The 15459-nt window shown below is 34.2% G+C and overlaps 2 protein-coding genes across 2 annotated transcripts; both read right to left on the bottom strand.

Moving 5' to 3' along the window:
* Window positions 1-241: 241 nt before the first annotated feature.
* On the bottom strand, window positions 242-802 carry LOC143196359 (uncharacterized). Its single transcript, XM_076404023.1, has one exon. The coding sequence runs from the start codon at window positions 800-802 to the stop codon at window positions 242-244; it is 561 nt and encodes a 186-aa protein (XP_076260138.1).
* A 1057-nt stretch (window positions 803-1859) lies between these two features.
* Window positions 1860-15221, bottom strand: Tmhs (Tetraspan membrane protein in hair cell stereocilia). Its single transcript, XM_076403594.1, has 4 exons — window positions 14803-15221; window positions 14534-14700; window positions 8675-8920; window positions 1860-2172 (listed from the first exon to the last, which is right to left on the bottom strand). The coding sequence occupies exons 1-4, from the start codon at window positions 15036-15038 to the stop codon at window positions 1973-1975; spliced, it is 849 nt and encodes a 282-aa protein (XP_076259709.1). The 5' UTR covers window positions 15039-15221; the 3' UTR covers window positions 1860-1972.
* Between the last annotated feature and the right edge of the window lie 238 nt (window positions 15222-15459).

Raw genomic sequence — 15459 nt, 5'->3', positions numbered from 1 at the left:
ACATCGTCTCTCCCAGGTTGACCAACCATCTTTGCAAGTTGTATCTTCGGCATTCGATTCGGACCGCATTCGACGCACAGTGCTGGACTTCCTCCCTTAATGAAAAACTCATGGGACAGTTTGCAGTGCCCAATTCTGAGACGCGAGAATACCCTTAAGTTGCGCCTGCTGATATTGGTGGGGTTAATGCCCTGATAACACTCTTTTTTAACCTCCCAAGCTTGTTGTTTTCTGTTAGATCTCATCTGAGTTGGTCTAGATATCTAAAGATTCTGGTAGAATGTTGCTTCATATCGCTACTCCAGAATAGAAAATTTTCAGTAAGTGATCCCTCCCTCTTCTTGGCTAAGTAATCCGCTCTTTTATTTTCAATGATCCCAGAGTGAGAAGGGAGCCACATAAAGGTGATAGTTTTGCCGCCCCTTTCCAATTTAGAGGTTAGTTCACGGATAAGCACCAGCGGGTGTGGAGGTAAGTGTGGTTGGAGGCACTTTAAGGAACTTATGGAGTCGGAGGCGATAACTAATCGTTTGTTTTTCACATCTTGTACTGAGGTCGGGGCCCTATACATGGCAAACAATTCAGCCGTCAAAACACTCGATGAAACGGTGAGTCTGAAGTGTCCTTCCGACATAACCGATGTAAATGCTGCCCCCACATAGTCATCGCTCTTCGAACCGTCCGAGAATATGAAAAAAGGTTCAGGATATTTCTCAGTTTTATATTGATTGAATTGGGTGCTGATACTGCCAGAGTCAGAACTATCCCTTGGTAGATCCCTCATGGAGAGATCGGCAGTCATCTGCGACAATTGACGAGGTATATATGTTAAATCGGACGAAAATACAGTTAATTGGATAGATAACACCTGAATCTAGGGGCCATGTGACGAGTGAAATGAATGTGGTCTGTTTTCTAATAGATAAAAACCCTCAATGTCGTTTTGTATCGCTGTCCAACAAATTACTCTGTTTTCATCAAAATAAGTAAATTGAAAGTTTTTTGCATTTTAAACCCCTGTGCAATTTACAACAACTAGCACATTAGAACTTTTGAATTAATTCAATTAACTGTAATCAAATTAACTATCTAGAAAAATAGGCATAAACTGGCAAAAATTACGCAGTTACCCGAAGTATTCCTTGATGTAGTTAGGCGCAGTTCTGGCAAAACTTTAAGATTACAAAAGGTGGATTGAAGATGCTCAAAGACTACCAGCCATAAACTATTACAGGAAAGCAAAATTCAAAATTTTAACAGCCCTAGTCCCACCAAAGGTATCAGAACTAACATAGTCTTCTAGAATTTGAAAATAAGCTTGTAGTTCGAGGTAGACGGCCAACAAAGGTGGATTGCAGTAATTTAGTTTCTCATCCGTTCCAATGAAACCCCGAAAATTTGGGTAGAAACAGTGTCATATCATTATATTACCAAAGAGCGACCAAAGCAAACTGGCGGAAGAAGGTACAGGGGATATTAAAAAATAATTTTACAGCAACCATAAGCTGCCCTCTTCTTTCTTTAAATAAAATAGTATATTAAAGTAAATTAACTTTTTATTGCTTTAAACCCCTTTTTCATAACTTATATGATACATAACATAACGCGAGAGGCACTGGATAGGTCTCTTTATAATAGAATAGGATTGAACTCACAGTATTACATGTCCAGTATATATTATACATATATCCATGTTCATATTATACTCAACAGGCTTAACCAGGAGCCGAATTCACAGGTATTAGTGGTTGCCTGTATGTAGGTGCATTCAATTTTATTTTATGCACTTGTAATATACATTACTTATTATTTATAAATTTTTACTTTGTGAGCTTTTTATTCATATATATTTTACAATATTTAAAGAAATTTTTATTCGACAGTTTATTAAATGTATAAAAATAATCTTATAATCTACATGATATTCTATTGGTAATTGTTAATCTTCACTGACGCAAGTTTTTCCATTATGTTACAGTTGGAAATTTCTTCTTAAGGAATGCGGATGCGAATAATGACCAGAATGAATAGATCGTGGCACGGTTCTCTGCGAGAATTGAGAATAGGTGTCGTCCTGACCAGGACGCATCATCAATACTGGATGGATATTTAATGATTTTCTCGATCCAGCGACACTAGCTCCATCGCTTATGTATCCACTATTCATTTCACCTGAAACAAAACATAATTAATATTTTAGAGTTTTTACACTGCCTCCACACAAAATTAAACAGGCGTAGACTCAAAACCGTTATAATAATGTCAAACAAGATCTATCTTTAATTAAATTTAAAGCGTATTTTTTTGAGCGATAGATTCCAATTGACTTAAACGATGCTGGAACATGCATTTGCATGGAACAAGTCGTCCGGTTGTCAGACGTATGCAAAATTCTTGAAAACAATAATGATAAGAGGTTATAACTCTAACCTATAAACTATTGTGGCTGTATAATTAACTGTAGTTTTTAGATGTACTATAATGTTAAAATAAAATATATTTGATAACATTTTTGTTCAATTATTTTATTTAGATTAGAATTTTGTTGTATATCAAAGTCAAACTGAACTAAAACTCACAGTTGATGCGGCAACATTGCGACGTTTTGACGTCACAAATTTCGATAACGTATGTACAAAATAAATTTGAATAGACTGATAAATAGATATACTTAACTTAACATTTTAAATCTAGACATAATTGAAAACTAAGAAACAAATAAGATACAAATAATAATAACTAAAAATACAAGACTAACAACCATTAACATTTTAGTTATAATATAATAGTTGATTTAGTAATTTCGTAGACACTAAAATTCATGAACTTCTTCATTTGCCATAGTAAACTATGGGCCTCTGTGCAGTTTTTTTTTATTGTATGATTTGCCTTACAAAATTCTATTTAATTTCTAAGTTCATTTGGTAACTTTTTTGCATTTGACAACATAAATAGATAACAATAACCATAAATACTCTGTATAATGAAGTTGACAGGCTGGAAGAAGCAGTATAGCAAGTATTTATATTTAATTGTTCATATCATATTGTTAATTACACAGTGGGCCCAACATATCTTTACTTCTTATTATTGAAATAAAAATGTGCTTTCGTTCTTACACAAATAAAACCTGGACCAGTCGGTAGGATTATTCCAGTAGAATCATGTTCTCCTTCGAATTTATCGAATTAACTGGAATTAAAAGTATTATCAAAAAAGAAAATCGCTAAATCTTCTTTGCCTAATATTTTTTGTAGGCGACAATCAACTGACGGAAGAAATTATTGCAGCATAATCACTCCGGAATTTCTGACACCACCGTTAGCCTGTAGACCTTCGAGATTTAGAGTTTTGAAAAACACCCCAGTTCATGTATTCTGGACTGAAGTTGCCGAAAGCATTTCTAACCGTGAACTATTAAAATTTGGTAACTTTTTTAAAATTCTTGAAGTTATGGAAGTATTTTTTAGTCCAGTCTACAGGAATTTAAACAAAAGCTTGCAGTTGAAGTTGTACAGTTATAAAAGGTGGACTGAAGTAGCCTAACTGCTTAGATGTGAACTACTTAAATTTAAGAATACCCAAGCTTAGAAGACCACATAGTCAAATAACACATACCATACCTACCATACAAGGTAGTATCAACATTCATAAAGAATTCCCAGTAAATTATAAACAGATCCCCAATATTGCTAATGCCTCAGTGGGTTCAACCTACCACTTCTTCAACATTGGTTACACAAAAAAATAGAGTAAATGAGACTGAAAATTAAAGAATTAACCATAAACTGGTTAATCGGGAGATACCCCCAACTTGGATAAAGATCAAAGAGATTTGTTTCAGTCAATTCAAAGCCTATTTTAACTCACTGGAGTTGGACTAAGACATCAAACCAACTAATACTGCCAAAAAAAAGTTATTCGATTAATTACCAACATCTACGGCTACTTATATAAAGAACTACACGATGACTTCGAAATCGATTGGATTTACAAACTAAGTCAAGATTTGACCTCAAAACATGAAAGAAATTAGAAAACAGAAGATTGTAGCGAATCAAACCACATGATGGTAGAAGAAGAAGTATAGTATAGAAGCGTTACTCTTAACTTTGGCTTAAGTAGTCTAATTTAATTTTAATACGGAACATAACACATGGGTTGAAAACTCCCAGGAGTAACAAAAAAACGGGGTTTTTGTTTAAAATTGGCTTTATTCATCAACATAATCTCCATCAAGAATCACACAATCACTCCAGTGCCGCTCTAACACTTCAATGCCACTTTTGTAGAACGATTTAACTTTTGCCTCAAAATAGACCTGTCACCAGTTGCTGTCCACTCAGATGACGATCATTTTGATTCCGGAGTGAAGTGACGCATTCAAGTTTCATCCACTGTCACATACCGATGAAAAATTCCGCTTTGTTACCTTTAAACATGGTCAAACACGGTTCAGAATCATTAACACGCTCTTGTTTTTAGTCAACCGTAAATAAACGCGGTACTCACGTTGCACAGAGCTTTCTCATAGTCAAATGGTCACGCAATATAAAATCAACACAATCTTTTCATATCTTGACGATGTTAGCTAACTCACGCAACTTCATTTTTCAATAATTCAAAACGATTTGGCGGATTTTTTTGATGTTTTCGGGTGTTACCACCATTTGGACGTCCACTGCGATCTGCATCATCGTTCTCTCTATGACCACGTTTGGAGTCTTTATATCACTTTTCAAGCCATTGCTTTGCTTCAACGGTATTTTTCCCATGACGAAACAGTGTAAAATTAAAACATGAAATTATTTTTGATCTATTGTTTTGAAAATAACAAAAGTAGTATCACTCTTAGCATAATAACTCACAAACTGATGAGTAGAATGTTATGAAATTTTAATAGCTTTCTTTTGAAGGATAGAACTAACTGAAGACGCGATGAATGCAATAATATTATCGCCATCTATGTGTTAGGCTTGGAACTTTTCAGCCCATGTGTTTATCTGCACTAAAGTATTTATCCCGCACTCCGTCTGTCTGTCTCCAAACTATTAATATAGGCGTCTCTCTATTTGTTCCTCAACTCTGTACTGATTATCGCATCTTAATCCAATAACTTTATTTCTAATGCGATCTTGAAAGAACATTTGCCTAAAAAAATTCGTATTTAAGAATCTTTAAACTTACGTTCGAAAGAGCCGGATTAGTCTATTTCAGATGTACTATTTTAGCAAACTATATACCTCTTCTTCTCCTTTATTACTAATCCCAATCATATCCTACAGTTGTCAATACTTCGGTCTTTTCTTCATAAACACTTAAGCTTTATAACTTAACGCAATGCGAACTATAGTGTGAAAATGTTTAAAGTTTCAACATCTACACCAGCGAAGATAGTGTTATAATCAGTACACATCACAAAGATCAAGAATAAGTTTAATAATTTTTGTGACATGTGATATCTTTCTGCGTAAATTTCAGGTATACGAAAATATTACTTACACATACGCGATTTGGTCTAAAATGCCTGTGTCGTGTGTGTTTCTATTGGCTTATTTCATGGCGAGATATTTCAACTCTCATTTGTTTCATTTTTATAAATACTTTTACAAAATTGATAGGACATATTCCTCGATAGCTTTTACAATTTACCATCTCCTTTGTTTTTTAAGGTTTTATCAGTATTGGAATAATTATCACGTTTTCCATGCTGACTGATAGTATTCTCTCAGATCGCCAAATTTACGCAAGAAAAACTTTTTTTTAATTAATTGCATCTTACATTAGTATCCATATAACAGATCAACCGAAAAGTTCCCGGCCTACCACAGTAGAGCACATTTTTTTGGCAATTTTTTTTTATTCAACATAATTCCCTCCAACTTTTTGATACCGTTTTTGTAGCACGATTTGTCCTTTGCTTCAAAATAGCGAGCATTCTTTTGAGATCTAAGAACAGGAAATAGTCGCTGGGGGCAGATCTCGAGAATATGGTGTATGAGGAAGCAATTCGAAGCCCAATTCATAGATTCTTGCCATGTTTTTCACTGACTTGTGACACGGTGCATTGTCTTAGTGAAGCAGCACTTTATTTTTCTTCAAATGCGGCCGTTTATCGGCGATTTCGTCCTTTAAACGGTCCAATAACGCTATGTAATAGTCGCATTGATAGTCCTTCCTTTTTCAAGGTAGTCAATGAAAATTATTCCATGTGCATTCCAAAATACAGAGGCTATAACCTTGCCAGCCGAGTGTTACCTTTTCCCACGCTTTGGAGCGGGTTCATCGTGTGCAATCCACTCGAATAACTATCGATTGAACTTTGATTGATTGAACTCGGGTTTATTATGCATGATCATCTTCAAACACTGGTCCGAATCATCAAATCGTCGTTGGTTTTGGTCAAAAGTGAGCTCGCGCGGCACCTACTTTGCACAGAGCTTTCTCATACCCAAATTTTCGTGAATGATATGATGTACACGTTCAGTTGATATGTTTAGAGTGTCAAAATCATTTTGTGGATTTTTTAAATATTTTCGTCGGTAACAACCTCTTTTGGGCGTCCAGTGCGTTCACCGACTTCGGTGCCCATTTCACCACGTCTAAATTTAGCATACCAATCCACTAATCGTATATCGGACCACATTTAACGCTTCTGACAATTCTTTTTGAGTTTGCGTTGGGTCTTCCAACAACTTAATGCAATTTCGCATCTTCAAACTTGTTCGGTCTAACAGAACGTTCTTTGCATATATAAATAACTACTTTTGAATTTTCGAAAGCACGCCTCACGTGTTTCTAAGGTTAGGGTATGCTCACCGAAAGTTTGTACCAGCAAACGATGACTTTCAGCGATTTTTTTCTTTTGCTTAATTAAGAAAAGTAATGCGTGCCACAAATGCACGTATTCAAGCAGGAAACACATGACATTTTCAAGGAGATATAATTCTATGACGGTGTTATTTTCGCAAAATATAACATATATAACATAGAGTATATATAAAGGTTTTACTTAAAGACGCGAAACCGAGGAAATGTTTTGCGTGGTCCATTCAATACTGGCTCCAAGACCACTTTTTTTATTGGTTCATTTGAATTGGCCTACAAAGGCTTTTGATTGGCTCATTTCTATAACTCTATGGTTTGTTTCAGTTTGTCTACGTCGCCATTTTTGTGTGTCTGACAAAATAAAATTAACATTTTTATATCTTAAATATAATCACTATTATCTGATTATAATGTATCTTCATCCTCAAAAGTGTGATATATCCTATAGTGATATATCATAAATCCAGTGAATGTGCGGAAATAACAAACCAAACGTAGTTTTCCTTGGAACACTCAACTACTCAAGTTAGCTAGATTATGGATGTGAGTGTGACTTAGCATTGTTTTTACCTGGTACGTTTACAATTATTCATATATAGTATTTGTGTAACAGAAGAAATCATGAAAATATTACCCACAGTTTGTGTCCACAAAATGGTCAAAATGGAGCGATGGCAAAATGACATTGAAGGTAAATGTGATTATATTACATCAAAAGATTTTGTTATCCTTTAAAAAGTTGTTTGTAACCGAGATAACCTTTTCAACAAGGATGTCAATAAAATACATTAATACAAAATAATATAATACAATTTGTAGACAAACAAGATGAGCTTAATTTTATAGACAAGAGATTATCATGGCTATTTTATTATATTGTTAATAATGGAGTACTAGGCTGTCTTTTGAACTCCTCGATTTTACCACAATAAGAGCACAGCAATAATTTTGATAATATCATACATTTTAATTTTTTGTTGCTAGATATTGCTTGTTGGTATGTTTTCTCCATTCTGACGTATATTGATTGAACTCTTTTAATTATCCGTTCCTTAATTTTCACAATAACTTATTTCACAATAAAATACATTTTGTTGAACGAGTAAGTAAAATATTAACAGACACAAAAAGATAGAAACTTTACATACGTCTTATTTGAATTGATAGCACTAAAGAAATATGAAATATGGAATAAGAGCTATAGACAATTTTGATTCTATTTGCCACGAGATATGTTTTCAATTAAATTGCAGCCATTTTTATATCCACCTTTAATTATTATTTATTAATATATGTTTCATTATTTTTTATTTATATACATTATATATATTCATTATATACTTATATTTTAGCTTTTTGATATTGCATAATATTTGTATTTATATGAAATTTTATATTAATAAATGGTTTTAAAAAATTACATTTTGGTTTTATTTGAAATTTAATTGGTCACTGGAATGTGACGTCAGAGGTTAGACACGTGATGCGTGAAATTGTCGACCAATGAAATGCTCTCCTAATAAAATATTTTCATTACAGGTGTCTGTAATGGTAATTTAAACAAACCAATGAAATTCAGTGAAATGATGTTCGCAGCGCCTCCCTGCTGAGACCACGCAAAACAATGCTGAAATTATTTGTATTAATTTAACACTCTATATATTACTCTATGATGTATACCTTTGAAGCTTGATGTCAGTAAAATAAAATGACATATGAGTCAAATCATAAAATTGCACACTTAAGTTTAACGACATATGTTAGAAAAACCGGTACTGACTTTCCAGTACACCTGGTATAGTATTGAGTATTAACCGTGTATACTTGTGTTAAACTTAATTCTTACCTTTGTAAAGACTAGCTGGAGCATATTGGGGCTCTGGTTGAAGCGTGACATGTCTTGTTGCCAAAATAAACGCCAAAGTGGTCAATATGATAGCGTCCAAACAGCCGATGGCCGCTAAAAGGTAGGCCCATCGAAAACCGCAGTCTCCGGGGTCGAACTTGTCCGTTTTATCGCCGCACACTTTGGCAACATCGCTCTCCGACCAGCCCACAGGATAAATGGCACATCCTGCCATCAGACACGCTCCTGAAATAAAGCGAGAGCAGAAAAGGGCCGAATTAATAGCAGCAATTATCCAAGGAATATGGAACGCTCGAGTGGATCGTTCCAATACAAAAAAGTGGGTATTAACTCGGGTGAATAATGTAAGGATTGCCATTTTTTATTCAATGCTATACTACATAACAGTGTAATTAGGGGCTTGCCTGTATTCTCATCATTTTTTTACTTTTAAAAGGTATTTATTGAATATATATATATATATATATATATATATATATATATATATATATTTCTCGTTTAATTTGTTAAAATAACATTGGAAGACATCAGCAGTAACAGTTTCATTCAGTTCTAATTTAGTTCATAATACACTACACGTTGTTAATTCCACCATATGCACAGCAAAACTCAATGACTGAACCCTTATTTTGTTTATGCAATCAGACGCGATGTTTAACGTAACGCTATAACATGTAACTATGACATAATGTTTCGAAAAGGCAGTTCAGTCAGTTCGTGTAGTAGCCATTTTGCCTCCTTTTGGATCTTTTCCATCACATATAAAGGTCTGGATAACTTTCTAAAAGTGTTTGGTGGGCTTCGGCAGAGCAGACTTCTTCAAATCAAAAAAAGAAAAGTTATGTCAAAAAGTCAATTTTGAGCTTTCCCTTATTAAATGTTAAAAGTATCGAATTCAATAGTTTTTTAAGGCGCCATTTTTGTGTGCCTGACCATAGAATAAAGAAACTTAGAAGCGCATCTCCTATGTTAAAATTGGTTCTAAGTTACCCTCGGAATCCCCGTGTGAAGGCGCTTACGCATGCGCCGTATGACATTTAGTTACGGCGAGAAATTTAAAAATGTTTAGGGGGAATTTTAAAAATTTGAGCGGGAAATTTAAAAATGTACAGTGAAAAATTTTAGCGGGAAATTAAAAAAAATTCTTTTAATTTTACTGGGAAAATAAAAAAAATAAATATATTTTATTGATATATTACAGAAAAGAGGTTGTTACTGACGAAAACATTTTAAAAATCCACAAAATGATTTTGAATGGCCGTAAATTGAAATTGAATTAAATAGCAGACACTCTAAAGATATCAACTGAACGTGTACATCATATCATTCACGAATATTTGCGTATGAGAAAGCTCTGTGCAAAGTGGGTACCGCACGAGCTCACTTTTGACCAAAAATAACGACGAGCTGATGATTCGGAGCAGTGTTTGAAGATGATCAGGAGTAATAAACCCAAATTTTTGCGTCGATATGTGAACTCCGAAGTCCAATCGACAGTCATCCGAGTAGACTGCACACGAAGAACCCGCTCCAAAAACACAACGCAATGTGGGAAAACGCAACAGTCTGCTGGCAAGGTTATGGCGTCAGTATATTGGGATGCGCATGGAATAATTTTCATTGACTACCTTGAAAAGGGAAGAACCATCAACAGCGACTATTACATAGCGTTATTGGATCTTTTGAAGGACGAAATCGCCAAAAAATGGCCACATTTGAAGAAAATGAAAGTGCTGCTTCACCAAGACAATGCACCGTGTCCCAAGTCAGTGAAAACGATAGCAAGAATCCGTGAATTGGGCCTCAATTGCTGAATTGCTTCCTCATCCACCGTATTCTCCAGATCTGGCCCCCAGCGACTATTTCCTGTTCCAGATCTCAAAAGAATGCTCGCTGAAAAGAAATTTTCGTCGAATGAAGAGGTGATCCCCGAAACTGAAGCCTATTTTGAAGCAAAGGTCAAATCGTACTAAAAAAAATGGTATCGAAAAGTTGGACGGTCGCTATAATCAGTGTATCACCCTTGAAGGGAATTATGTTGAATAAAAAAAATCATTTTGATAAAAAAAATGTGTTTTAATATGGTAGGCCGGAGACTTTCCAATTGACATATTTCAAGGAACTATTAACAGAAAACAAAAAATACATATATGAATATCACACCAGTTAATAGGAATATTTAAATTCTTGTTTTTATTTTCTGACCAACTTTCACTCAAGCTATACTAAATTAAGACATACCTTTAAAATAATTTATAAATTATAAAGTTCAATTCAAGTTCTGTATTCGATAAGAGATGGACTGTCAGGTCCATCGTTTTATTCTTTGATTTATTATCGATATGATACTCATATCTTATTACAAAATGTAAGTACAGTAATTCTGGAAGCTGTGGAGTGTCAAGAGGCAGACAACAAGTAGCAGGAATCCCAAATTCATTAACAACGAATTAAAAACAAATTCGAATGTGTCTGATTTGTAATCAGTTTATTAGTGGAACCGTTTTACTACTATTTCCTACCTCAGCGACCATACAAACTTTTAATTTACTTGAAAACAACTTTTAATCCTTTAATATAAAGAAATCTGTTGCCAAAGCTCATTAAATGATCATACTTATGGTGATCCTGCCTCATGATATTCAAATTATTACCCTGAACTATTTAAAATAGGGATTTTGATGTCAATAACAAAGAAAAAACATTTGAAGACAACAAACTGCAAACAGATTCCTTCACGAAAACCAAGCACAAACCCCCAAAGAAAATTCAAACAACTTAGAAGTTGGTGAATCAATTATTTCCAGATGTCTGCGTATGATGGGAAAGATCTATCACACAAATAGCTGAAAATACTATTTCGAACCATTTCAATCTCGCTGTTTCATTGCTTGCCAGACAAGAAAACGAAGAGTTTTCCGTAACATACTGTAACTGGAGATGAAAACTAAATTTGCGACGATAATCCCAAGCCAGAAAGTCACAAGTTAGTCCAGGAGAGCCATTCACATCAGCGCGTAAGTGGAATATTCTGCTAAAATCCAATGAAACTGTAACACACATGTAACAGGTCAATTGAAAAGTGACACCTGACACATAGATGGCGCTACCAAAATTAAATCCATATGTTTTTTTAGTTAGCTCAAACCCTCAAAAGATGCGTGTATAAATTTGACGGTTGCCGGATGATTAGTTTGTGAATTATAGCATTTTGAGTGAAGCAAATTTTGTTATTGTGAAAAAAAAAATGGATAAAAAGACATTTCGCGTGTTAATAAAATATTGCTTTTTGAAGGGAAAAAATACAGTTGAAGCAAAAACTTGGCTTGATGCCGAGTTTCCGGACACTGCCCCAAGAAAATCAACCATCAAGGATTGTTATGCTAAGTTTAAACGCGGTGAAATGAGCACCGAAGAAGGCAAACGCAGTGGACGCCCAAAAGAGCATTTTTTGGGCACCAAAGCGCACCAACGAAAACATTTAAAAAATCCAGAAAATGATTTTGAATGACCGTAAATTAAAACTGAATGAAATAGCAGACACTCTAAAGATATCAACTGAACGTGTACGTGATCTCATTCACGAATATTTGGGTATGAGAAAGCTCTGTGCAAAGTGTGTGCCGCGCGAACTCACTTTTGACCAAAAACAACGACGTGTTGATGACTCGGAGCAGTGTTTGAAGATGATCAAGCGTAATAAACCCAAGTTTTTGCGTCGATATGTGACAATGGATGAAACATGGCTCCATCATTTCACTCCGAAGTCCAATAGACAGTCATCTGAGTGGACTGTACACGATGAACCCGCTAAAAAGCCTGAAAAAAACGCAACAGTCGGCTGGCTAGGTTATGGCGTCTATATTTTGGGATGCGCATGGAATAATTTTCATTGACTACCTTGAAAAAGGAAGGATCATCAACAGCGACTATTACGTAGCGTTATTGGACCGTTCGAAGGACGAAATCGCCAAAAAACAGCAGCATTTGAAGAAAAAGAAAGTGCTACTTCACCAAAACAATGCACCGTGTCACAAGTCAGTGAAAACGATAGCAAAAATCCATCCATTCGCCGTATTCCCCAGAGCTGACCCCAGTGACAAATCGTATTACAAAAAATGGTGTCGAAAAGTGTGAGGGTCGCTATAATCAGTGTATCACCCTTGAATTATGTTGAATAAAAAAAAATTGCCAAAAAATGTGTTTTACTATGGTAGACCGGGGACTTTTCAATTCACCTGTTACTATATACCCACCTAAAGCTATTAATCTACTTATAATATTATTTTAACTATTACCAACTGATCACTGAAGTTGGTGCCGAACAACAAAATTATTTTTATTTAGTTATTACGATTATTATGTACATATTTTATTTCAAAAAGTTTTTTTGTGTTAAAAATCTAGGTTTGCATATTTTTTACTTTTTAGTGAGTTCCTTATTTATTTAAGTCTGTTCAATTTTTTTATTAAAAATATTTTATGTCTATTTTGTATTTGATAGTATTTAAGAAACATCCAGGAAAAGTCTACAACGTATCAATACATCAGTTATCACCTGAAATTATGTTTACATTAATTTTCATATGAAATTGTATTATAAAAATACAAAATTGTTTATTCATATTCAAAGAAAGGGAACTTATTAAACGCTAATTATTTAATGTCATTAAAAATATATTATATATTATATAAATTCCCATTTAAAATTATATTACTATTGTAATTAAACATTTTTCATATTTCTGATATATGAAAATTCTAAAATTATATAAAATTTTTTCCTGCATCTTCCAAATATTTGCTTAAAACGTTAGACATACTTGAATAAAATGTATTTGATTACTTTTAGCGTATCTTTATTTTCCCCCTATTATTATCCTATCAATCCTCCCGTCGATCACGTGTAACTTTAACATTCAAATACAATTTTAAGTTTTTTATCAACCAATGTTTTCTGTTCTCGTGCAAATTCCTTTGAACAAAGAGTATTGAGTGTTTAAACAAACAAATATAACAAAAGAAGATTTCTAAACTTAATTGTACAGAGTACCATCTATTTATCAACAGAAGAACTAAAAATTGAAGCCAATTTAATATTTCAACTTTCATAAGAAATTTAAAGTTCAGGATCAAGTTAAAATACAAGCGCATAAAGAGAAGTAGACTGTGTGACTAACGAGTGCCTCATTCACTAACAATGGGAAAAACATTAGAGTAGGAGGTTAAATGTATAACGATTTCCGCATCACTATGGAGGAAACCTGGGTCTACAATTGTTATCCTGAGACAAAACGAGAGACTGAAAAATAATTTAAACCTCATTCTTCGGTTCTCAAACAATTTGTTCGTGTTCAAAAACTGACCAAGGAACTGGTGGCAAATATTTTAAACTTTTGGATTAACTGGATGCAAGATTCGTAAAAAAAAACTTTACAGAAGAGAAAATGATGTCAAGGCTCAAAAATTCTCTAAAATCAGTGAATTAAAATACAAATTGTTTGAACGTCCAGACTATTCGCCTGATTTAGATCCTTTTGATATCTAGATTTTCTAATATTTCAGAAAAACATGTAACAACTATCGCAGATGAATCCCTTACAGACTTTGCGACAGTAAAAGCATCCATGAATTGCAAAACCGCTGAAATAAGTTCATTCTAGTAGAAAGAAATTGTACTAAAAAATAATGTACTAATGTAAATAATGTGTAATAACACAACACACCATATATTTCAATGAATGCGACTTGAAACAAATAATCCGCATTAGGTTTCCATTATACATACGCCATCTAATGGAAATACCATAGCACTACAAAAAGTAAATAGAACCTCACCGGAAATCAGCTGCAACCAGGCACATACATGAAATACTGTGGTAGAGTGACAAAAAAAGAACAGCATCATCGCACAGATGGCAAGAATTGAGGCTACCACAGCCAAGCCGATTAAGGCAGCTGATCCTTGGAAAGCTTTATTGCTCATCGTCATGATAGTGTCCAGTCTGAAAACAAAAATTGCTAATGTGGATTGTCTAAGTACTAATTTAATGTTTGTATGCACTATAAATTTACACCTATCAAATATAAACTTGTTTTTTACGTACCTTCCTTTACAAATTTCACCATTCTCATCAGCGTAGCACACGGACCACAAACCAAACTTACCCGGATTTTCACCTTCTACGTTCCCAATCCATTCCGGAGTTATAAAAGCCACTACAATGATAATAGCGTAACAGATAGTGAAAATAGCCCACAAAACTCCGATAGCCTTTGAATTCCGCACGTAATTGGTAGCATAGATTTGCGACGAGTCGACGTATTCGATTTTGGAACCCATCGTGTTAAATTAAATTGCCACAACTTAATATTCGCATTATTCGATATGGCAACGAAAGGATTGAGAGGTTAAGCGACAGGTACAAACCGAGTACCTAGACAGTACGCCCAAACTTTCGGCCTACTCAGCACTCCCACTTTCATACACATACCTAGATTCTCCTTTCTAAGCAAGTCTGCATTGTTTGGTTATGAAGACCAGCAACCCATAATATGATGCTAACAAGTTGAAATGTACTTTAAAATAAAAACAACATATTTTCAACCACAAATACTCATTATTAAACAATTGCGTATATTATTTATTCAGGTACAATTTATCGTACGTCTATATCCATTTGTAATTCATGATATCAATTCTAAGGAAATTGTAATTAGATCAATTCAACTTATAACTAGTGTATAAAAATATTTACTGTATA

Source organism: Rhynchophorus ferrugineus, unplaced genomic scaffold, assembly GCF_030347505.1.
Source record: "Rhynchophorus ferrugineus isolate W39M unplaced genomic scaffold, kcgeb_rfMv2 rfM4, whole genome shotgun sequence".
NCBI lineage: Eukaryota > Metazoa > Arthropoda > Insecta > Coleoptera > Curculionidae > Rhynchophorus > Rhynchophorus ferrugineus.
Note: the sequence above shows the minus strand (reverse complement) of the source record. Positions and strands in the feature narration are given on the sequence as shown.